The sequence below is a fragment of the Cinclus cinclus genome, chromosome 1 (assembly GCF_963662255.1).
Source record: "Cinclus cinclus chromosome 1, bCinCin1.1, whole genome shotgun sequence".
NCBI classification, from domain to species: domain Eukaryota; kingdom Metazoa; phylum Chordata; class Aves; order Passeriformes; family Cinclidae; genus Cinclus; species Cinclus cinclus.
This window is the reverse complement of record NC_085046.1, coordinates 93,510,300-93,536,488: the sequence shown is the minus strand read 5'-3', so window position 1 is coordinate 93,536,488 and position 26,189 is coordinate 93,510,300. Positions and strand designations below refer to the sequence as shown.

Below are 26,189 nucleotides of genomic sequence, written 5' to 3'. Positions count from 1 at the left end.
GGATTAGGAAAGAAAAGCTGGCTGGACAAAAAAAAAAAAAAAAACAAAAAAAAAAAAACCACAAAAAACCCCTAAGGAACACTGAAACTGTAGTTTTAGAACCTAAGCATACCTTCTTCTGCTTCCTCAACAAAACCCAGGAGCCTTATGCTGGCTGCAAACATCACATGGGCCATAAGCTCCTGTGAAATGATCTGCTCAATAAGTAACAGGCTCCTACACAGCACCACCTTCCAAGTGACTGAGCAGAACTGACAATGAGGTGGTTGAAAGGTACAACTCACTCATGGACTGTGTCAGGCAGGTTCTGCCCTCCTCTCTCCTCCAAAAGGCCCTTCCACCAAGACCTGACCTAACACTCTGGGCTCCTTCCTTGCCTCTACTTGCACACCCCTTCAGGGCACTAGACCATAACTGTCCTTAAGACTACCAGCTTCCAAGCATCCCGGATTCTGCACTGCTTGCAAAAGCTCCATTTCACACACGCTTTTGACAAAACAGAGCATATTATGTCAAGTGAGGACACTGGAACACCAGCCTGAATGTGTGCACTTCTCATGTGGAGTTGATTTGCACGACTTCTATGAAGAGAAGAAGGGTATACAAAATAGCACAGCTTACAAGTGCTGGGACTATGGCTCCAATTCTCCTTCCCTACAGACACACACACATCTCATGTGTAATCAGTCAGTGTGATTTTCAGTTTCCACTGAGACGAACCAATTCTGGCAGATCATCAGAAGACTATGGTTACAAATGCAAATATGTAGGTGCATTTTTATTTTTATACACGGCTGTTGAACTTTTCAGTCGCCAAACTTTTCAACTGGCTATTTGCACAACCGATTTTTCTGCTTATGTGAATTAGCAGGCACATGTTCAGCTCTACTTCTTTTTAATTATAAGCATACAAACAGATCAAAATACTCATCTGAAAAATACCTAGTCGCCTTTGATATGGACAAGGAAGATCTTAAGACTTTTGTCAAGAAAGACAAAGGACACCGACAAGCGATTATCCCTCTGTGTTGTTGGAAGACTTGTTTGCAGACAAAATTGAACAAAACCTCCAAAATAACATCACAGATAAGCCCTGGAGGATGTTTATTTTGCCTGAAGCAAAAAGATGATGATGTGTGCCAGCACCAGCATATCAGGGGGGATCTTCCTGTGACAGCACATCTGTATAACTCTAGCCTGCTTCAAGCAAGAGGACAAAGGAACAGCAGTACTCCAGGTGGAACCAGATACATTTAACCTGCGACAGAAATGTCACACAGTGCACAAGGGGGGATGCTGCAATGTTAAGAGAGAAGTAAACAAACCTATTCAAGCCTATCCAGCAATGATAAAAACAGTGAACTTGTAATCCTATCTGTTAAAGACAGAGAAGGAAAAAACTGGGAAACAGCATGTCATGGCTCTGAACAAAGAAGGAACAAACAAGCTATGTCCTCAGCTATGGAAGGCCTTGTGAAAATCTTACCTGTGTGATCTAGGACAGGGCTGTTGGCACCACAGGTTTGGTACAGTGAAGCAAGGTCCTTTGGAATGTATGTTTTAAAGATATTTAAAATGTCCAAATGTTTCTCATGCCCATCTGATCCCAGATCCTGTTTGCTGGAGTGTAAAGCCGGAGGAACTCCCACAGCTCCAGGCTGAGGCTGCAGCACTGGACTGGCTCGGGCTACCGCTGTGCAGTTTGCCATTGTCCTCATCTCATTCCCAGCCTTCATGTGAGGCTCCCTCTGAGGCACCGACAGCTCTTCGTGTTTAGGGTACTGCTCACTTTTACACAGAGGATGGTACTGCAGCGGGGGGTTGTATTTGGCCTTCATGGCATCGGATGCACAGTGCTTACCTGGAGAGGCAAAACCAGTACTCCCTTGGGGAACCACATACTTTTCCACTTGCTTACTGTTGGTGGGCTGCGTGCTAGGCCTGGATATGACTGTCTGAGTAGGTGTTACACTTCTGCCATAGGTTCCCATTTGCATAAGTTTGGAATTTGCTTCGTATTTGCTTTTTTGTTGCGCTGCCATGCTGTACTGCTCCTGGGAATGGTTTAACTTAGGCTGTCTGTACCCATCCAGACCTGACACACGTGAACCACAGTGGCCGAGCGCGTGACTGTCCTTTGATGGATGTGTGCTCCCGCACTTTGCGGCCATCCCGACAGAAAGAGAGCTGGGTTTGGAACCTGGCAACGCACTTGGCACTTGAGTACGTGTAAATCTGGCAATGGGCAAAGGCTGGCATTCCTTACCACCAAGAACAGGAGGGGGGCCAGTGCGCCCACTCCTCGCCATAAAGACCAGGTTGGTTTTAATACTCTTGAATCCGTTCTGTTGAACCCACGGGGGTACCATTGAGTTACAGCTGATTTTGTGCAAAATTCTTTTGTGCATCCACAGGACTTCAGGGTAGTAGGTCTTGTGACTGCAGAAAGGACACGGATAGACAATTAAAGCAGCTTGCAAGGATGTATTCAGGTATTTATTGCATGAAGTATCCCTTGTTGATTTTTCACTCAAATCGAGTGGAGCTATCTCTAGAGCTTCAGCACCTTTTTCTATCAGAGGATGCTCCCTGTGCAAGTCTAGCAAATGTTCTCTAGCACGGCTAGCCTGCACTTCAAGTGATGTTTTCAAGTCCATGACTATGTCTGAAGATGTCTGGCCCATACTCGAAGCAAGGCTAGCAATATGACTGGAGCAAGGAAGCCCTTGGCTGTGATGAAATACTGGCATCTTTATGTCTGCAGAGCCTTGGTATTTTGAAAAGGGCTCCTTGATGACACTCTCCAGTGCTGACACCAGAGCAGGAATCTCTGGCTTAGATTTCCTGGCCTCATTTTCTCTGGTGTTGCGGCCTCCCAGCTTTGGGAGCTCATCCAACTGAGATGTTATCATTGGGGTTTCCTCTTCAGGGAAGTTGCAGTGGTATGGCTTTCCATCTGAATGGGACAAACAAAGAAAACATAATTGTCATTTTACACAGAAAGGAACCCAAAAGACAAAGCAGAATTCAAGATTAGAATAGGATACCAGGAGAAAAAGGAAACTTTGGTATTACTGTGGTAATGATGCGCTATACACCTAATGTACTGTACGAGCAAGAAAATCTTGAAATAAGACACAACAGTTCAATTTACTTTTAAAGGTGACTGTGGAGTCTGGATAAACTCTCTAGTACTGCATGTTCATGACATTTTCAAGGAAAAACAATTCTATAATATATCCATGTTAAAATTCTGGGACTGCAGGAAAAATAAACCAAATCTGCAACCATTTAATGTTTAACAAAAGCAAAGATAATGGAGTCAGATAAAACTGACCTAGTTAAAGGTCTGTCAGCACTTCCATTACAAGCCCCTATTTTCAAAGGGTTTATAACTCAGCAATAAAAATTGGCTTCACACTGAAACCAACCACATAAGCAGGTATAGCATACAGAATAAACTGCCCACTTAAGGGGGACTTTTGCAGTGGCAAAGTATAAAAGATGAATTATAGAGGGTGTAAATTTTGAATTTCCTGTCCTTTAGTTTAAAGCGGGTATTTTTCCTTTGGTTCTTTAGATTTTTTTTTTCCTTTAGATTTTTTTTTTCCTTTGTAACATATATTTATGTTTGAGTCAAACTTCAGGAAAATTTTGTGACTGCTCAATCCATAGGAAGATAAGAATTCAACATCTCAGCTGTTTAGATTACAGAATTCAAAACACACTTTTAATTTTCCTTATTTTCTTTTTCACGTCTCAGCTCTCCGGAGTAAATTTATCCATCTAACATATGTCCTGGAAAGGGAGCATACTGGCCAGTAATTAAACCTGTTTAGGGTGAAAGGGAAGAGTAGGATTTGTTTTGCTAGGAGTGTGGCTACATCTGCCTGCTCTCCTGATGCTGACCTCTGAGAGCCACTGATGAAGCCAATGAATCCCTTCAAATCAGTTCACAGATCAATTCCACAGAGATTTTCATCACAGCAGTAATGCTTACTGCACTGAATCCATTTAGCATGTAACTGAATTGAATCATCTGACAAACTTTCAGTTTCAATTAACAAGCAGTTAATGAGCCACTGCCAGGCAAGTGTAAGGAGAGCATGCTCCATCTAAAATGTCACCAGTCCAAAGTGATCACCACATCCAGAGGAGGAGTGAGAAGGGGAAAGGAGTGAACTGCTCTAGAGCTGCATATCCTCTCACATCAGCTCAGAAAAGCCAGCCCTCCAGAAAATCGAGCGCCGTTCATTACTGCAGAGCAGTGCCACGGGCATTATTCTGCACGGCGCAATGGAAGAGCCACACCGTTGGCTGGAGCTGCTCTGAACATAAAGTCTACTTAGCCTCACCTTCAATTCAAGCAAAAACATTCTTAAGCTTTTGTTTAATTCGAGGTAATTAGGTTAAAAATAACCCACAGATTTGCAGCCTTGAAGGGCTGAATGTTCGCTCTGCTAAGATCACTTTCCTTTCAAACTCTCCAAGGCAATATTTTCCAGGGGGAAAAATCCTCACAACCCAGAAACTTGTTTTCCCATGTTGCAGGCAACAAGGTTTTGGGAAAGCACATGCCCAGTACTACTAGCCAAATTTACAGTTTGAAACAAAGACACTGCATGCAGCAGTGAAATCTGATACTGCACATCTGTGTTGTTTTCAAAGCACATCTGCCAAAGCCCAAAATACTTATGCCCTTAAATAAAATTGTAAGGCTTCTCTTTATGATCACAAGGAGCGGCTGCTTTGATCATTGTAGTAAATAATAAAGCAAAGCAAAAACAAATCCTTTGGTTGCAGCAGTATTGCCAGCTCCATTCCAGGGACTACAGAGCTGGGAGGCTTCTTGGTCCACCTGTGCAGCTGTGATGTGGCATCAGCAGAAATCTGCAACTCCCAGCTCTGCATACCTTCTTGCTTGGTCAAAATCTATGTACCAAGATGCTTCAGCAAGGAGGATAAAGTCAAACTGCTAGAGATGGCACTTAGGTCGCGACTGTTCAGTTTAGGTCTGTACTTGGGGAGAGGAGGAGGAGGAGAAAGAAGAGAGACAGCCCACAGTCCCATATGCGTCCATAAAGCCTGGGACTGCAAATTTTGAGGTGGCTACAGTAATTTTTGCCCTGTTTCCTAGTGCATCCACCTATGAAAAAGGGATTTTTTTCAGGTGGAAAATGTAACACAGAGCAGAAAAATGATGAAGGCATTTCTGACATTATAGGCCTGCAGTTTCCCCAATGCTGTCAATGCATTAGATAAAAATTTTTAAGACTATTGCAAAATACAACCATAAGCTTCTAACACCTCTTCAATTCCACTGATGCCTCGCAAGAACAGTAATGAGCATACTAGGAGCAATTTTAAAGCTTAGATCAGGAGGCTCAATAGCAATATTTGTGCTAATTTCTCAAGTTGTACTTTAAAAAAAAGACAAAACAACAACAACAAATGAACAAACAAACAAAACCTCAAACAAACAAAAAACCCACACATCCCTACCCCTACTTCCCAAGATTCAGACAGAAAAAAGTTTCACCTGCAGGCCAACTCAGACTTCTTTATCAGTACAAAGCACAGCCTATGCTCTTCCCTAGTCCCATCCTGCCCTCTATAGGGATCCAAAACTACAGATCTCAACACCCAGACTGCCTCATGCCATCTTTCCCATCATGGCAGGTGGTCCAGGCTGGGCAGTGAGCAGGTAAAAAAAGCCAGGTAGAAGAGAGGATGCAGGCAAGAGCATGAGAAGACTGTAAGCATACTTAAAAATATAGGTAAAGTCTTAGAAAAATAAATTAAATTTATTTCTGCCTGCTCCCAGCTACTTGCCCCAGCTGAAAAGGGGTACTAATAATCCTTTTAAATCACTGGTACAAAATATTGTTCTAACCAGCCCAGTGCAGGCATTACTGGCACCAGAAACTTTTGAAATTTTATTATGGCCAGGTCAAAGCAAAAAGCCATGAATGAGATGCTTTCTGCTTGATATCCAGGGACTATAACTCATACTCCCCACTGAATGAGTTCTTGGATAAGCATGCTCTTGCTTTTATCCTACAGTCTCCGTCATCTCCTTATATTTTGTCTCAATTTCTTTGTTTCTTACCCCAAACAGCTGTTTTTATCTGTTGTACTTTAGAGTGATAAAGGTCCTTTCGCTAAAGGAAAAGCGTTACAGTTTTTCTGTATCACAGATACCCGGGCAACAGCTAAAGCAGAGGACTTTTCCAAGGTGCCTAGCCAGGAGGTGGCTGCTGATGCCATCTCAGGACTTCAGTCTGGCTGCAGCTGCAAGTATCAACAGCATCACAGGCCACAGGGAAAGCAAAGCAGGAGAGTGCAAAACGCTTAACTATATGAAAACCATGGTCTAGAAATACAAGAATATTCAAGGATTTGAGCAGCTCCTCAGAAATACACCTAATTCCATCAGCCAGTTACTCACATAAACAGATAAAAGCAACTCCCCTTCTCCCCATACACATATATCCCTCTTCTCTCTTTCTCCCCCTCACATGCATAAACTCCACTTGTTCTCTTCCCAGCACTGTTTCTCTACAAAACCGAATTTCAGCATGGGCTGCACAGCTGTTTTGATTCATGAAGCTTCCTATAAAGTAAACCAGGCTACAAGGCTGAGGACAATGAAATCGTGATTTCTATTCAGAAGAGCGTAACTGGCTAGAAATTGGCCCCTTTTCTGGCTAGTGTTACAGCACTAGGAGTCTAAGGAAAAGGAGCAGATGTGGTGTGTTTGATTTTCAGTAAACATTTGATAGTGATTTGCAATTTGAGATGAATACTGTGGCTTGATTTGAAAACTGACTGCAAATAAATCATGATAAAAGCCAAAGGATAACAAGGGAAGAAGCTGCAACATTGCAAAGACCTGTATTAGGTCCTATTTCACTTCGTATTTTCTTTAATGTTCCAGAAGAGATTCTAGACAGCATGCTAACTTAAATCTCCAGGAAATATCACATTTGGAGGAGCTGCAAAAATAATGGGGACAGGAAATAATGCACAGGGACTCTGAGAGAATAGAAATGCAGTCTGAAAATAATCAAATGAGATTCATTCTGGGGAAGAAAAGGAGGCTAAGAGAAGTGAAGGAAAATGATCCAAAAAACATCCATGCAGTGGGAAGGCAAAATCTGTGAAGAAGCAATATTGAAAATAAGTGATGTTACAATAGACAGCAAGTTAAGTATGAGTGTACTAGATGAAGTTCTTCAGCTTAGCTTTCAGAAATACAAGCACACATAGTAAAACTACTCCTCTGAAGAAGACCCAATGGCCATGCTGGTCATACTGGGTTTTGAATATATAAAATATATTAAAAAGCATGTATCAAAAATGTATCAGTAGAAATAGATACACAACATAATAATGGGCACTACGCAAAAGCCCACAGTAAGCATAATACAATGGGACCCAGCAAGGGAAAAAAGGCAAAAAGCAGTTTTGCAGCAGAAAAGCAGGCATTTTATTCTGAGAAAGGAAGGTTCAACAAAAACAGCCCATCCACCCAGAATATCTGTGCAGATCTCCAGGTAAGTCAGGAGGAGTTCAGAGAACTGCCACAGGAAGGTAGCCCACCAGAAAATGAAGAGTTTCCCCACATGGCTGAAGGAAGACAGAAGGGTGACAGGCCAACGTCTGCAGTCTCTCCAGGAGTTCAAGTTCCAGAAGAATTATGTCATCCTGAGCACTGGAGTCTATCAACAAAAATCAGATACCCTTGCACACAAAAAACTCATGATTAACGGAAAGTAAAAGAGAACACGTATTTGCAGCCTGAGGAATAAATGTTAAGGGAAGAGGCAAAACACCACTTGGACTGTAAAACTTGTATGGACAAAAACATTGACAATCAACACATACAAATCCATCTTTTTCATGAGGAGGCAGCAAGCATGAGTAACTCCCTCCCCTTGGCTCTACCAGTGCAGCAAAGCAAAACCCTGCATTAGCCCAGTATCCTCACACTGTAACTGCTTCACAGGCACATGCCAGAAAACTAGCCTTCCCTTCATATTAATTCCAGACACACTTAGCTTAAAAAAGGACTCTTGGAGCATTCAACAGTGAGCCCATGACACTCCTTCACAGCAGGTTTATCCTCTGAGTATAGCTCAAGCTGTTCAAAGAGACCTGGTATCTGTTTTTCAGAGGAGGATTTGTCTTAGCTGAACCATGCCCCCTGTTCTAGCTGCTTGTGAGTCAAGTTTTTATACTCCACATGCTGTCCACCACCTCCCCTGCTTTCTGATCCAGTTTTGTCACTCCGAGGATCCCACGTGGTGGCATCACGGGTATGAGGTGAGAGACAACTCCTACAAACCCTCTTAGGTTTTCTTACAGTACAAGGCCATGCGCCACGAGACACTGGGAAAAAAAAGGTTATGCTGTTTTGACAGGAGATACAGCTTCTCATCTGCAAAGCTCCTCTTGCTTTACACATTTTTAGATGTTTTGAGGGACTCCTCCATGAGCTCCCCAGTAATTCAGAGAAAGTGAAATTCAAGGACTAGACTGGAGCACTCAGCACCACAGGATGGGGTAGGTTAGCAGGTAAGAAGGTGATACTGAGGGTAGAAAGCACACAAGCAACTAATACCCTTGCTTTCTCTCCAACTAATTTTAGAATTGACGGTGAGTGGTTTTGGCTGAGGTTTCAGGTTTTTAACAGGGCAGAAACCCAGCACAGATCTTGAGGCTGGCAGATACAGATGGTTTGTCAGTCAGACGGTACACCCTGTCCCACAGAGGTTTCCCTTCAGCTGCACAATGGAGAAAGGAGAGAGTAATGCTGTTCCACAACACAACCCAGGAGCACATGGAAAGCAAGTCCCAGGTGCCCTGAGAAATCCCAAGAATCTGGTCATGAGCAAGATGCTTCTGCTTTGTATTACACTGCTTTTTTTTCTTATTACTTTTGAGTATTTTCTTTCTCTTATTTTTGTTGAGGCTAATTGTTGGGTAGTTTTACACTTCCATACAATCAGCTATACATTTCTCGCAATACTATATATCCTTAGCAAATATACCCAGGTCATGGGTTTACCAATCAGAAGTACCAGCCCTTTGGTACAGTTTGTATTCATTGTCTCCTCATTCCCCTCTTCTACATCCAAATTTTAGTAGTTTCTGAAATGATTTCCCACTGACTTTTTAAACTCACAGCCAATAATTTTAAGCAAAGCATCCTGATGGGAACTCTCTACTTTCTACCAAGTATTTATTGGGGAAGAATGATGACTATGAAAACCTATGATCTCACAAGTACAGAGGTAAGAACTTCTGATTTGTTCTTGCTTGCTTGGGGAGGAGAAGAGGGGGAGTGGACCCAGAGTGAGAAAACAGTTATCTGATGAAAAGAGTACAACAGTTATCTGATTAAAAGAGTGCAACTATTTTTAGGCACTGTCCTGGTTTTTGACCAGGACAGGGTTAATTTTTTGCAAAATCTTGGAGGGAGTATGGTCAGGACCTTATTTGATACCACCTCAGGTCATTGCTGGGTGGAGGGGAAAGGGACACTTTCTCACTGCTTAGGAGAAGAGAGAAACCTGGAGACCAGACAAGTGCTCTATGTTTTTGTTGTTGGTTTTTTGGGTTTTTTTTGTTTGTTTGTTTTCAGTGTGAATAGTTTATCTGTCTTATACCTCTTATTATTAATATTGTTTGTGTTTGGTTTTTTTTTAATCTTATTTCTGTTTCCAGTAAATTGTTCATCTCAATCTGTGATTTTTGCTTTTTGTCCTTCCAATAGGAGGGGAGGAAGAAGTGACCAGCAGCAGCATGATGTAAGTGGGAGTTCCAAATTGGAGAATAACATTCCTAAAGCACAACAGGCACCCTGGAGTAACAAAATTTAACATCTTTTACACCATTTACTTCCCAAACAGTACTACTGCTGTTGCCACATTGATTACATGACTAATGGTTGGTGTCTTTAATTCAATTTTTTATTACCATTTTTTTTGCTTCCCTTTATTTCAAAGTCCGTTTTTTTCCTTCATTTCACTAACTTTACCCTCCTCAATTTCTCACTTTACCTGCAAGTTACTCATTATCTTCACTGTCAAATGCATCCTTCCAAGACCAGAGAGTACAAATAGCTGAAGGGCCCCATTGCATTGCTCATTTCCTTTCCTCTGCAGAATTGGGGAGACATTGCAGGGCACAAAAACAGGACAGGACAGCCGAGCCCATCACTTCCAATGATTCCCAGTTGCCATTTGACTAATCTCTCCAGCAGTATCCAGTAGGACACCTGATACTTATGAAAATAAAACTCACAAAGCTCTTACAATCCAGACAGCAAAAAACATTAATACGTGACCATCAGACTTAATAAAGCTTGTTCAGTTCTGGACTGCACATGTTGAGATATATTAATTATTTTAGATTATTAGTGTTATCATTAGAGATACTACATTAGTTTTGAACTTCAGATCTGGAATGTCACCAAAGTGAGTGTAAAAAAGTACAACAATTTTAGTTGATTACATTTGAAACTAAACCTTTTAAGATAAGTGAAATCTGAGTCTGAGAACATTAACAGTACAGTACACAAAAGACCCCTCTCTACAAAGTATTCCCTAGCTCAGTAAAATTACAAATTCATCTGCACAGCAAAAATACTTTAGAGTTATGTCACACTTCAAGATCACTTTTTTTTTTTCCAATAGAAAAAGGGGGTTTGAAACCATCCCAGCACAGCTACAGATGCAAATGCCAGCAAGGTTATTGGAATTTCAAGCATAATCAAGAGAACAGGCACCAACAAATTAACCAAGAAACTAAGCTGTAAAGGGTATCAGCTCCAAAATGTCTCAGAGTGAAGTGCACATTGTTAGGTACTGGAAAAACAATCCTGAAAGTTCACAGTGAACTTTTTCTCTCCAACTACTTGCCTACAATGTTTTTTTCTTTAAGAATATTTGGCTTTGTTGTTATCTGGGGCACTGATGCTACAAGCCTTCCAAAAGTCAACTGGTTGAAACAGCAGATCCATGTGCAAATTACTCCAATATCCTCTTGCACAGTATCTTTTCATCACCCTCAGCTTGGTATTAGTGCACATCAGGTGCAAAAACCTTTGTAGGGAACCCCAAACACAATCCCTCTTCTAGTGCAGATGCTTTGGGATCTGTCTCCCAGGTATCAGCCCTTCCAGAGGCAACAGAGACATGGGGCTTATGGAAGGAAAGCATCCACAGCAGGGCATGTAATGAAATGAAAGCGCAAATGTGGGTAAAATGGCTGCTGCTGGCAGTGTGCCACAGACACAACATTTTTGGTGTTCATCACATTTCTCTGCACCTCCTCAATGGCATTCTTTTGGTAAGTCATGCTATAAACGGCACACAGGCATATTCGGGCAGTGGCAGAGTAGTTGAGACTTACCAGTCTCTTCACCTGTGTATTTCTCACAGGTCTGTGAGCACATTCTTTGCCCAGCAGCAAGCAAAAAGCCCCACAAAACAACGTGTACTTATCTGCAGGTGAAGCTGTAGCTCCTGTTACAACACCCTAAGTGCCTTTTTCACTCTTCATCCATATTATATCAACCCAAGGGTAGCTTGGTTGACTTATCTTAGAAGCTTAGTAGCTTAGAAGACTTTACTGGGCTTTCACTGTTTGAGAATAAAGTTTGTCTTTTACCTAGAGCTGAGGGCAGGTGACACTGGTCTGATCAGTTCTACAAAGCAAGGCTGCCACTAAAGCATCTGATCCCCATTCTGATGCCACATCCTGCTCACATCCCCAGCACAGCCCCTTCTGGGACCTGGGACTGGACTTCCTGGTCATGGCCCATAATCCTTTTTTGCCCTCTGAGCTTCAAGAGCATCCTGACGTCTTCCCATCTCACAGAGAGTTGTTTTAGCTACAGTCTGGATCCTGGAAAAAGGTGGAGGAATGGCAACTACTTACCTAAAAATTGTGGGTAAAATAAAGGGCCAGAGGAATACATATACAAAACCAATACAGACAGGTGTTGAAGGGGCTGCTTGCCAAAATGAAACTGTACAATTTGGCATTGCCTTAAATGTTGCTGCTCATAATATACTTAAAGAAAATTATGGGATATAAAACCCCTGGAATGCTCTGCAAAATTAGGAAGTGATTAGGCCAGATAATACCAATTTGACTCTTAACACAGCTTTGTTGTAATTTCAGAGTAAATACAGCAATATAGTAGTACTGGTCCAAACCCTAGGCAGAATACCTCCAGTATGTTATACCTCCCAGCTGCTGCACATTTCTCTGTGTGTGGCCCTGTCTGTGAAGTTTGGTGCAGATAGATGGGGGTAAAAGAAAGGGTCTAAGACCATTAACACAGCAGGATACATAATTAAATTTGAGAGGGCTGGATTTGGGGAAGGGCTGCTGTGTTGTTTTTTTTTTTTTGTATTGGTACTTTTCTTTTAGTTTAAAGGAAGAGAAGCACAATTGCCTTTGATGTATCAAAAATACTTGTAGAGGAGATGGAAAATTATGACTCAGATTTTTTTAAGCAAGTGGCAGCTTGCCTGTACAATCCCTCCACACACAGATCCAAACAGTTGTAAATCTTCCTGGAGATCTTCCCTTTCATTCCAGCAGTCAGATTTGCCACAATGTCTGCTCCACAGCATCTTCTTGACCACCACCTGTTCATCTTCCTTCAAGTGCATTAAGGAGGAAGGCTTTCCAGGCCAGGACTGTGGACTGGCAGCCATCCCATACAGCTTAACATTCCTCACGCAATATTTCATTTCTCCCATCATTTGTTAAGCATGGGTAGCATACTGCCATACATCATAAAGCCCTTTACTATAGCTACTCAATCTAAAAACAGAGGGTACAGCTGTGCTGTCAGCCAGCATTCTGCAGAAATACCTCAGCTACAGCCAGCAAGCCCAGCATGCTAACACAGGCAGCAGTCACAGAAATAAGGAGCTCTGCATGACCTCCTCTACCTTGTTTCTCCTGCTGAAGGCCATGCTACCATGCCTGGTGACTCTGCTAACAGACTTAAGGCAGTCAAGAATCTCTGCTGTGCATGTCCATCACATAAAATACAGGAGCACATGACAGAAAGGGGAACTTAGACTGTAAGTATTACACAGATTTAAAGACTCGGCAGTTATACAGTGCTCAGACAGAAAATACACTTTCTTTGGCTTATTGTTTTTCTGGCTTTCAGGAGAAAGAAGACTGAAAAGAGAATAGAAGAAAATAGGGTCAGACTAGGGAAAGAGTACACACTATCAAACCCAAAACATAGGCTGGACAGAACTATGATTCTTTGACCACCGCTGGAAACTGGATGGAAACTGGTGAAGTGCGACATTGCTGGATCATAATTAGCTCCATTATGTGGTGCTGCAAGCACATGGCAGGAAAGATGAGGGACCAAGCCCTGAAGAGTTTTCTCAAGGTAGAAGAAGGACCCATGCTACTGAAAGATCAAAGTTGATTTAAACAGATCTGCTCTGGATGGACCACAGGGAACCAGGGCTCCTGAGGAGGATGTGACTGTAGGCACAAGGGCAGCCTTTGGCCGCATGGCCAAAGCCACTGACTCAGTACCCACTGCAGCTGAATTGCTCCAAAGGTACTGTCCACGTGACACAACCTCCAGCCCAGAGCCAGAGAGCTCAAGAGAAGAAGCTGGAGGTGCCAAACCCAGCTCCCCTGTAGCTGCCTCTGGCTCAGCATGGGCAGTGTTTGCCTGTTTCAATGGCACAGGACAGGGGTGTTTGCAGGCTGGTTAATTGCTTGGAAAGTAGCTTCCCCTTCCCCTTCCTTCCACTACCCTCCCTTTACACTAACAATGACAATGGAAAGCACTTCCAGAAAAGCAAATGGTCTTTCAGACCTGGCTTGAAACAACTCAGTGACAGGCTTATGCAGATCACTAAAGGCATCAGCCACTTACTAGCAACTTCCACAATCCCCTTGGAGAGCTGATAGACAAAGGAGGCTGGAACCTAGCACCACCAGCATAGCAGCAGAAAGGGTAGCTGTCTGCAGGCTAAATGTGCTCTAAAAGGGATTTGGAACTTCAGCATTTTTCCTGACACTGCTCCTTGTATACTGAGAGGTAAATCTGAGATCTCATGAGAACACCAGAGTTCTGGGTACACTTACATTCTTCCTTTTAAAGTCTTACTATTCTGAAAAATGAGTAAAGGGGAAAAAAAACAAAAAACAACCTTTTAGAATCACATTTAAAAGATTAAATAAATACTAACATCTATTAAACTCTGGTGGAAGAGACAGAGGAAGTCCTCTGTTTTGGAAAGAAGTCAGATGAGAATCATCCCAGGGTACGTGATGCAACTCAGAAAGGTCAGGAGACAAGAGTCACAAAGATATCTTAAAAAGAAGAACCAGCTGAAAACTTGGTTTAATGGATCTTTCAAATAATATAAGCTTTGTTATGCTAAAGCAGGATGGGGAAGATAAATCAAATCCATTTGAAAAATAGCAATAGAAACACACTTAAAAGAAGCTTCAGAGACAATGAAACTAATTCTGCACCTGTGAGCCATGATTATTTATATCACCACCTCATTCTAATAATAGCTGTGTGAAAATGCTAAAACATTATTAAATCTGAAACTAACTACTGCATGTAGCACATAGGGAGCTTCTTCACTTTCCAATTAGCACCAAAACTTAAGCGTTAAAAGCAGCAGAAGCAAAAGAAATGCTGAAAAACACTGCCACAGGCTGGCTTATTTTGGAATTTCTCCATTTCAAAAGGATTAAAAACAGAAAACCAAACAACCAAATACACACATCCAGAATGGCAGGAAAATACTTCAGATTTAGTTCCTTGCCCCAGCACTCATTTTATTGCATTTCTTACAAGTGAGCAGGTAAGCTTATTTAAGGGAAACTTAAAAACTTAGGTTTGATAGTAAAGAACTTCACATGTACCTGCAGCATTTTGCAAGCACCAGTTTGGGTGAGAGGCTCCATTAACCTCACTGGTATCTCTCACCTCCATATTGAGAGCAAGCCCCATCAAAGATCCCTGGGCCTACCGTGGGATTAACAAAGGAAGATTTTAAAATATTGATGACCAGTTATATATGAGGTATCCTTAAACAGAAGAGATGTCTGATGTTTCAGTGCAAAGCTTGTCTGCTCACACATGCAGACCTGGCAGGATGGAAGAGCGTCTCACTGGGAACAAGGAACAAGCTGCTCCTTCTCTTGGGCTAGGGCAGTGGCTTGGTGTATTTTTGTAGGAAGCAGTACAAACACCTCTCCTCTTAAGAAGTTTAAGTGTTAATTATTCCCCGGTGTTAAGGACTTAGACACCTGATTTTTTTGGAAGCTCAGGAAGGCCATCTGCTTTCCCAGCAGCACACAATAGGTGAGAACAACTCTACTGGGGAGAGGATGCACTGGGGAGGGATGAGGGGAACTAAGGTAAGCAAACCACCCTCACCCCACTGCCCCAGACGTGTATCAATGGCAGGGTCTGTTTTTATGCAGGTAACACTCCACGGGGTGGGGGGGGGGGGGGGGAGAGAGGAAAAGAAAGAAAGATTAAGTTACTAATAAAGAAAGAATTCCTCAGATCTTGGATATCGCTTCCTTTTAATTTATCCATACCCTTCTGTTACAAATGGCAGGACGCCACCCATCCCAACCACAGCTGGCCCCTTAAAACTGCTTCCAGACAAAAATAAAACTTGTCTACAGAAGAATGGGCTTACGAAAGTAATCTGGTTAATTCCGATTCTTAAATAGTAGAAAATCATACAGAAAAACAGATGTTTGCCCAAATATTTCCTAAGAGTGTGTCTATGTGTCTCCCCAGCATCACCTCATGAAAAAGTATTTAGTACTGCTGGCAAAGATACAGATTAGGCACCCGTCACAAAAATAAAACTGTTTTGAAAATCCTTCTCAAAGTCAGAGTCATTTTAAATCCGTTCACTAAGAGGCATTTTATCCGCAACTTAATCCAGCCGCGCACCTGACTGCGCACAAGATCCAGGTGATAACCGGTCCTCATGCACAGACATCGACCACACCGAGCCACCTTCAAGCAGCAGGAACACCCAGCTCCAAAGGGACCTTGGTCGTGCGGGAGGCTCCACAGCAAACGCGAAGCCCGTGCCGGGGGTGCAGCCCTGCGCTCTCGGCGCTGCTGAGCTCACACCGGCACCTCCACCCGCGCACAGGTACCCTGCTCTGCTGGAACCCCAGCCCAGGGCCCTGCTGCCATGTGCAGCACGCTCAGGCTCCTCCCGCCACCGCCGCAGCTCCCCAAAGAGCCCAGGGACGTCGATGTGCACGGGACATCCCCCTTGGCAGGAGAGCTCAGGTATTTTCACTGTCACTAAAGGTGCAGTCGTTTTCCCCGCATGCCCATGTCAGCCCATGGCTCGGCAGCAAGCACGCACCGGGCAGCCGCGGGTTGCTGAGCAGGAGAGCAGACCGAGCAAGAAGAGGAAGAGGAGCAGGAGAGGGGAAGGGAAGGGAGGTGCGGTGCCGGCCGTGGCCGCCAGGTGGCGCCGCCGCCCAGCGGATGATGGCGGAGCCGCTTCCCAAGGCAGCGCCGCCGCCTCGCTGTCTCCATTGGGAGACGCTGCCCGAGCCTCCCGCTCCAAACCCTACCCACGGCCCAAGGGCCCCCACGCAGAGAGAAACAACGACAGGAAAAAGAAACAAAACAACCAAACAACAGAAATCGCCCCCAGAATTGCCCTGCCGTCCATAACCAAATTCATACGTGTCATTCCGCCTCTGTGCACTGGGGACACAAGTCCTTTGGCGGACAAGTGCGGGGCTCCTGTCAGAGCTGCGGGGCAGAGAGAGGCTCCATCCAGTGGCAAACGCTCCCCGCAGGACTGACCGCGGCTGATGAGGTTGATGATGACCCTAGGTCAAAAGAGTTTGCTGCCATCAAGAAAATACAGCTGCGTCGAGTCCAATAACTTGGGGTGCAATTACAGAAAGACCAAGGGTTTTCTATATAATGAACTATATTATCTAATTTTTCTTTTTATTTTAACCGAAAATTCTCTTTATTTAAATAGTTCCTAACAGGTTAATATGGATCACTTTACAAGGAAGCACCATGTTTGCGGATTTTAAGGGAACCTTAAAAAAACCTTAAACAAAACCTTTAGCAGACGCATTCTGACTTTTGTTCACTGACCCTACTATGTAGAAAAATCCCTGTCAAAACAGGCCAAAGTTTGGGTGCTCAGCAGTAGGACGAGGTAATGCCAACCTCTACCTTTCTTTACAGTGTACTTCTTGATGCATGGTAATCAGTTAACCCACATGTTCCTCTCCGCAGGAAAGGATGGCTTGAACTTTCCTAGCGCAGCCACTGGGGAAAACACAGAAACACGGGAGAAGGGAGTACAAAGACCTCACAAATGCAAAAAACTCTGCCTGCCAAGTGCTAATTGAGAGAACATTCTTGCCAATTAAAAAAAGTGCTCTGCCAGTGGGAGAAGCTTCACTTAGAGCTAACAGGAAAGTAAACTAATAAGCAGTAACTCGCACAAGAAAATAGGTATCTGTGGAGATGGCAGCCGACATTTGCAACCAGGTCAGTTTTAAACTACTCCAGACTGCTGGTTTGTGGTTACAGGAAGGCAAATTAGGATGTCGCAACAACACATTATTAAATTCAAAATGTTTGGAGCGTGCACGTGAATAAAAACTTCACATTTTGCCAAATGCAGCAAGGAAGTATAAAAGGCACAATATTGTGTTCTGAATTCAACTTAAGACAAAGACCAGGAGAAGGATAAGTAGAGCCAACTCTATTCTCAGGAAAAAGAAAATAAGTTCTTTAGAGGAAAGAGTCCTGAAATGAAGGCCTAGAGTTTTTTTTGAAGCAATGAAGGATTTTGGGGTACTCCTATTTTATGGCATTAAAACTTACTTCATATACTTTCATTCACAAGGCATAGCATCCAGGTAACATTTCATCATGTTCTGCAGAATGTGGAAACTCTCTGCCACTGGGCACCCAAGTGCACTCAGTTCTCTGGCATTTTTGTTTTCAATTCCAGCTTATGAAGAAATTAGAGCAAACCACTGACTCTTCCCTGATGCCTCACTTTTCTATTTTACTATCTGGGAATGGAAAGCAACAGTAGTCAAGTCACAACATGCAGTTTAAGGATGTTTTAGCAAAGTTCTACAAAAAGCAGCACTTCCAAAGTAAATTCTCAAAAAAGGTGTCTTGGTTTAAAGATTTAAGGTTAATTCACATTAATTTCTTCATTATTTCAGAATGGAAGTTCCCTGAAAAATATAAGAGTGTAAATGAGCACTGAGCTTAACCAGGGACTTTCCAAGGCTCAGACATAATTTTGTGTACTTGTTGATGATACTGGCTTTCTCAAGCTCACTCCTGACAATCCCTTCTACAAGAGCCTTTACAGTTTTCTTTTGTCTATAATTAAGAAATTCTGCACTACAAGGTACCTCCTTTCATTGCTTTTGGGATGTGCAAGAGGGCTTCCCATGAGAAGGAATCCTTGGCACAGTTTCTAGCTAAGCCAGGTCTGTATTTAGAGTCCCTGGTGTGAAAGCCACTCTTTCTTAGCAGCATGGAGAGCTCAGCAGCAAGCACTTTCTGCCAACTATGAAGCTGAGTCAACCTTTCCATCTCCTCCACTAAAGGACTTTACCCCAAGAGTTTTCTCTTTTGCTCTTCCCATCTGAATCTTCTTGGCTGTCTTTCTGTATTTTTTTTAGCCTCTGGAAAAGCTCATTACTTAGGTGCAATGCCTTTTACCTTTATCCCAACTATAAAGATATCTTCTGGACCCTTTTTCCGCACATCCTTCCAGCATCTTTTAAACACACCCTTCTTGCTAGTCATTCTTTCTCTCTCTCCTTTTTTCTTGCTCCATTCTCTGCTTCACAAGAAAAAACACTTATCTCAGATGGTTTTGTAGTTAAAGACAACGAAAGGCATTCCAAGCCACAGTTTTTGGGTTTACTACATACTTTAGTCCCATAAACAACCATGAGAAAGTTGTTCAATCCCTCTGAGATTAAAGCTCTCTATCCTCTGGAGGAGGAGCTCTGTAGCTCAGAAGTGAGAGTGTCTCTTAGCTCCAACTGAGAAGATTTGTCCTCTACTCAACTCAGCTCCGCACACAGAAGTCTCTGTGTTAATTTCAGTTGTGGTTCCTTTATCACCTGCCCTGGTCAGGACAGAGAACTTAACAAGCTGGTACACTTCCAGTTTTGAAGATGTAACACACTGAAAACAGCCTTGCTGATCATAACTCCTTACCACATCTAGTTGTCATCATTTACAACAACTGAGCATTAACATCAGAGTTTGTAAACTCTTACACCTTCTTTTGGTCATTCCTTCTTTTGACTCTAGTTAACTAGTTGCAGTGAAACTAAGTAAGCCAAGGAAAGTCCCAGTCATTATTAAAAAAAAAAAGTAAAGTTAAAATAAACAAAGCCCTTTACATTCTCCTTCCCTTTGTCCTTGTCCCAACATCTCTGAACCCCACTCTTTAGTTCTTCTCAGTTTTCTTTATACTTTCAATGCACTGAATTTGCACTCGGGCAAAATCTTAAAACTTCCTTTAGGCAGAAACTCTTGCCCAAGAAGTTCATGCTCCCGTAACCTAAACATACAATTCAGACTTCAGTTAAACTACTGTGAATTTCATACAGCTGAGTATGACTGGCACTTGTACTGTGCTAAATGTTTTCTTGCTGCTTAGTGCTGGACTTCAACATGAAGCACAGTTTTACCCTGGAAATCCTCTTAATGGACAAAACATAAAACTTTTAAGACTGTGAAGTACTTTCAATGTTTTAGTAAAGTACAATCCTCATTTTCAAACAAATCAAGACTGTAAGTGCCACAGCAGCTCTTCTAAAAATCTCTTCATTTGGTTTACCTAAAAAATGTTATTGTAGTGTCATACTCCCATATTTACAATGAGAAGTGCCTTTAAAATTGAGCTGAATTTTTTTATTAATATCCTGTTTTGGCTTAAAATTGATCTACTGGTACTGATAATAAATTTAAGCTGTAATATTAAGAACATAAACCTATATTTTTAATATAAATTGTTTCTATGTAACCTAATTATCCAGGTTACTATCTGAGTCATCTTGTTACTAGGCTGAAAAAAAAAAAACCAGAAAAACAAAGCAATACTTTGTCTAACATTACTGAATCACAAGTAATGAGTTATTTTCTGTGGAAAGCAGCGGTTTTAGTATTATGGCATCACACTGCTACAAACAACACTTTCAAAATAAGCATATTTAGGTCTCAGAGTCATTGTAAGTAGTTTTCGTGAAATTTTTCTAACCTTCACTTTAAAAGAAAGTATGAGAAATTTAATGTATCCAAATGAGCTCAGTTAAAGTTGTCTCCAAATTCTGGGCTGATGGGTTCTATAATCCAAGTTGAAAGGCACGAGGAGGGGTAGTGAGGGTTTCTCTGTCCCTCTGCCACTCTTCTCAAACTCAAATCCTTGCCAACTTAGTCGTCTTCTTTCCACAGACTCTCTCTGCAAAGAGATGGCTGCAGCCTCAAAACCGAGAGCCACCACTGAGCAAGTCTCACCTTTTCTTTGGAACTCCCTCTGAGGAGGTTTCCCATTCCCCCAAAGCTGAAAACAGATGAACAACAGCCCCTTTTTTACCATTCTTGTTGCAGGTGGGTGCCATCCTACCTCTCCTAACCAAGCTCTTTCCTGCAACTAAGAGGATCTAAGAAATCCCTCACTTGATGTGGCCTGTCCTCTAAGACATGAAGTCTAGGGGTGATAATGGGTCAGTACAGTCTAAAGATAGATCAGCTTGCTCTAACAGCTTAATAGCTCGTTATAGGCAGCTGTAGCACTTAATGAGGCAGAGAACAACAACTCTGCTCCTTCGAGGTTCTGCTCCCAACTGCTGGGAGTAGCATTTGCCAACTTGGCCAAAAAATTAAAAACGACAAAACAAAACCAGGGGAAAAAAAATCCCAGACAGCAAGAAAGAGAAAAATCATCATTTTACTACTCATCACTAAGTTCATCTCAGAGCTGATGACAGTATCTGCACATCCCAGATACAAATGCTGTGTCTATGAGGTGATGCTGGCCACAGATAGCATAAATCAAGTCTGCCTGCTCACTCACTGAACTGGTATCAAGACAGGTTCTCCAGCAAACTGCTGGAAATGGATGCCACCTCCACCACATTTGATGATGAGTTTAAAGAGAAAACAGGAAAGCTGTTGGACTGGCAGCCCTTTCCTTTTCCCTTGCTGAACTCCAACACCAGATCAACACCCTGGCAGACAGTTACAGGTCTTCATCCATTCTCAACCTACATGTTCTATCAGGCACTGCCAAGAAAGAGCCCCGACACTACACTGAAGCCTCAGGATACGTGGTTTGGAAGAACACAGAAGCTCGACCTTCTTAATTACTTAATTCCCCAGAAGGAGTTCATTCCACAAACATCTACTCTTCCAGGGAATGTCAAGCTTTGCTGGGAGAAGCAAAACCAGTAACAAATCCACAGTATTCATAGGACTGACATTTTAAAATAAAACTTGCATGGCAGTTACTTTAAGGGCCTTTTCCTTTAAGCAGCCTTGTCACAACTCATCAGAGTTTGGGACTCCGGAGGAGACCCACCTACATCGCTGCGGCCATCGGTACTCTTGACACATGCCACTTTCAGGTTTGAAAAATCTGCAGGTTTATATTTTGCAGGGAAGAAGTAGTAAAGAAGAGGCTACTGCAGGCATAACTAAGGGAAAAAAAATGCTAACACTGCTGGATCATTGCAGTCATTGGGTTCAAACTTTTTTCCATATTAAAAAGTATGATGGTATTTTGGACTTGATAGGAAATAACCAAAATTTCTTCAGTACTTCCCCTGTGAGCCAAACAAGTCAGGAACAGAAATGTATGAGCCACTGCTCCAAGTGCTCCAACAGCGCTCTGAGGCTCATCAGACTGTGCTGAGCAGTGAAGCATCCCTGGAGCGCTACAACTTCAGTTAGAACTTGCAATTCAGAAATCTCCCAGTGACCCCATTATCAGCGTAGCATAGAGAAAACAGGGCTGGTCTTGGTATATGAAGGCAATGACTATTCAGGGAGCTTTAATCAGAAGGAATTTAACTGAACAAACAGCCGTGGCTCCCAGAGAAAAACCGAGTACTTTTAAAAATTGAAAGTAGCTGAGTGTATGCTCTAGAACAATAAGACAGAATTATTATACTAAAACCCTTAATTAATGCATGTGACAGAAGCTGTGATTTTTAAACCCTAATCTCCCTGTCATTTCAGTTTTTAAGAAATAGTAAGAAGCACCCATCTGCTCAAGCTGCCACATGAGGCCCAAAGTTCTGTTCTCACACCAGTTTTGTGCCGGATGTCTCAATAAATTCACTGCTTATTTACATCAGCCAAAATGGAGAAGAAAGCTGCTGATCTCCTAAGTTTGCCCTCGTGCTAAAACAAAATATATTTTGCTGTTACACACAGCATTCTTCCCCCTAAAAGCAGGGGTTTGTCTCCCCCTCCCCCCAAAAAAGAAAACCCATAGGGCATTTCTAAAACCCTGACAGATGTTTAATTACAGAGGCACTAGCAGGCATTATTTTGAGAAGCTCAAACACAGAATGACTGTATCTGACGACCAAATGGCTAAAGTGTCTGCTGTGTCACCACTACTGAAGCAAAAACTCTGCTAATCCACATTTTGCTAATTCAAACACCTAGTAATTCATATTCAAGCAAAAAGCTGCCAGTAGCGCAGCACATCTGAATAACCATTTAATAGGAGGAATCTGTGGCATGATCTCATGTTACCAGGGGTTTATTAGGAAATACAGCAAACAGTAGTCATTACTATGTTGTGAAATATCAAACCCAACTCTTTCTCTCAGCATCTAAGAACAAAGTACCTTTTGTAACGCAGGTTTCTCCCCCATTCTGCATTAATTAATTCATTAACTTCATTCATTTAAATAGGTCCTTTAGTCACTGATGTAAATGAACAGGGAACTGCAGTACGCCTGTGGGCTCTGTGGCAGGAAGAGAATAGAGATGGCACTGCCTTCTCCACTGTTATTTCCAGCTGTTTCTTACAAATTTCTCACTGATTCCCTGGAAGTTCTCACACTAGGTTCCAATCAAAAAAACTTAGTTTTACTCAGAGAGAAAATCCTAGTTAGGCCTATTAAAAAATAAATAAAACCCAAAAATCCAGTCCCACACAAATTTGACTAAAATTTCTTGGCTATGCCTCTGAACGGAGTGGAACCTGCACCTTCTTTGCTGAGTCAAATGCAGTAGTGAATAATCTTCATCCTTTATCCACCCTCAGAGCTGAGTGAGGCGTACGCGCCTTGCTGTGCTGTAGAATTGTGTAGCGAGCACGCAGCAACATGAAATATTGTCCTAACAGATTTAAGCATGCCTCAAAGCACATTGTTCTGACAGCGCCTGGGTCTCCGTCATCACTCTCGTAACTATCAATGATTCTGGTTAATTTTACAATCACAAGAGGTACAAGCCTCCATCTGGTTAGTCTACATATTGCTGCAGAACTGGAATCACACTGATCAACAAAATATGTTGGCTAGTAATGCTCTGTTAAGGTGGACTGATGAGCGGAGAACAGTCCTGCTTTTTTAGTCCTATACTAAAGACCCACAGCAAATACAAGGGAGCAGAGCACAAGGATTGGTGTTCCCTGGGGAAAGGTGCCTGACACTCTAGGGCTGCTGGGGAAGGCCAGACAGATCAGGATTCAGGTGTGCCAGCAGGTCTGCTTGGTAACCTAACACACCGAGTACAGTCTCCTGAATGCGTTCAATGCATAGAGCAACAGCCTGCCACCACTCTTTCCCAGGAATGAAGCCAATGGGGAGAGATTTCCCACCTGAATGCCTGTGACTGAAGCAACCTTGTGAGCACAGGTGGCAGGATTTCCAAACACTTCTTGTTCCCCACTTGCTCAAACCCTAAATAGAACAGCACCCTCACCCACAAGGCAATAGTGGTGTAGCGGCCACTACACAGCAAGTCACCACCATCCCTGTGGTGATGCACTAAGAAGCCCTGGCTCACAGATCTTAGGGGGTGGCAATGGATGGATCCTCACACCAAGACTACCAAGGTTACATCCATGCTGGCAGCTAAAACCAGACTCCACAGGACTGTCACCATGGATGGAGATACCATGGCAAGGCTGCTGTTTGTGTTGTTACAGCCCTTCCTCTACACAAAAACCAGCTGGAGGTGTCACTTAGCTGACACTGCTGCATCTGCACCTGGGGTCCCCTTTCAGCAGACCTAGAGAGCTCAGGGGGTAACACTGCTCTAAGCCGAACACACCTAACACAGACAACTCTGATGGCAGAACCTGCAACGCAGAGTGCATCTGAGTCTCTGTGAAACAGGTATTTCTTGCTGATCTTCCAGTTTTGGGTTACTTTTGGATGTTGTCACAAACTAGGACTCCCCTCCATCCCCTTCTGTGTTCTAGCACAGTGCTGATTTCTCCCAAGTCTGACTCAATTGCTTTTTTACCTTCTACACAGGCCCTTCCTATCAACTTCTGGTAAGCAATATGCTTAAATGCAGAACTATGTTTTTACAGATCTTTACCTACAGCTCTTCTCAAACAAATCTGCAAAAACACTAACTACTGCGCTTATATGCAATATACTCCATAAGCAAAATAAATTAAAAATTCAAGAGCCTTTTCTCATTCTGGACTTCCAAAAACACTTCTTCAATAAAGTCCTGAGTAAACTGATTTAAATGTTCTTAAAACTTCAGCTTATTCTTAACCCTACATTTGCATCCGAAGCTCTTCACAGCACAGTATGTGTAATGTAGGATTATACAACTGAACTCCCTTATGCAGCAGTTAAGAAGTAAAAACACCTCAACCCTTATATTGGTTTGCATTTAACCTAAAAGTCAAACAGAAGCAGCCCATGAGCAAAGGGCAAGCAACACATCTTTCTCTGCTTTTGCTGAGAAGTCCCCTTCCCATAGCTCTATTCACTTCTACTCACCATCAGGCACAGCACAGAATCCCCCAACCATGTTTTATTTCATTCGTCTAACACTATTCTAAATATGTACAAGAAGCCTGCTGTGACCCCACTGAAATCCTCCAGGATACAACTAGTAACCTCAAAAGGAAGAGAACCAGTCTGAAGAACATAAATAGGTAAGAACCAGTAAATTCAGAGCCTCTCCTATCTATAAATAGATAAAAACCAGTAAATTCAGGGCCTCTCCTAGCTATGGACAGCTGGAGTTTTTAAAAACACAGTAGCTCCATAGCTTAAGAAATGAAAAACAGGTTGCAGAACTCAGCAACAGGAATTAATAAAAATGACCAAGGGTCATCTGTAGTCTATCAATCACTGTATCGTTTACAGTTCGTATTACAGTAGAAAGGTATGAATGTTGTCAGTGTTATACACTGGCTACTCAGATCTATCATGAATAATTGATAGAGGTCATCCATCTGAGTCCCAGCCTATTAGTCAAAACTCTAAACCTGCTGCTTACCATCAGTAGAGCACTGCAAATGAAGGATAGACGGGCACTTACAGTAAAGTATTTTCAATGATGCAACCAGTTATAAGGGAATGCAGATGATCTGAAAACAAAAGCTGCATTTTTTTCTGAGACCTAAGACACTAGGCTTTGTGAATCAGCAAAACAGCACTTCATGTATACCTATTTTGTGCAATTCATTGTCAAGAATAAAATCCCTAAGGCAAATTTGAACTTGAGTTTTCAGTCTTAAATCTCTTAAAAGCTTGAGAAGCTTTAAGAGTGTTTGAGCTGAAGGCTGGGAAGTGCATTTTCCTTGCACTCCCTTACATATTTTTCACTGAGCATCTACTACGTGTCATCCTGATAAAGTGACTTTGAACTAAAATCAAAGAATAAAAAACCTTTGTGTGACAGACCAAAGTGTTGATGTTACTTTTAAAATGAGTAAGTAATAAACCAGGAATAGCTATATTTATGAATACACTGGGTGTTTGAGAAACAAAGACTTGCAACATGACCTACACTGTATTAACCCTGACACAAACATTACCCAAGTAACTTACTCAATGATGGTATTAATTCTAATGGTAGCAAATGGCAGCACACCTTTGAAATTTGGAGCAAGTTTAAT

At 42.4% G+C, this 26,189-nt stretch overlaps 1 protein-coding gene across 1 annotated transcript in view; it reads right to left on the bottom strand.

Annotated features, from left to right (window-relative positions):
- ZNF516 (zinc finger protein 516) overlaps positions 1-26,189 on the bottom strand; it is a 56,255-nt gene that overhangs the window by 11,008 nt on the left and 19,058 nt on the right. The window contains exon 2 of the mRNA XM_062500698.1: positions 1,487-2,956. Within this exon, the coding sequence (XP_062356682.1) occupies positions 1,487-2,956 (1,470 nt within the window). The remainder of the gene's footprint in view (positions 1-1,486; positions 2,957-26,189) is intronic.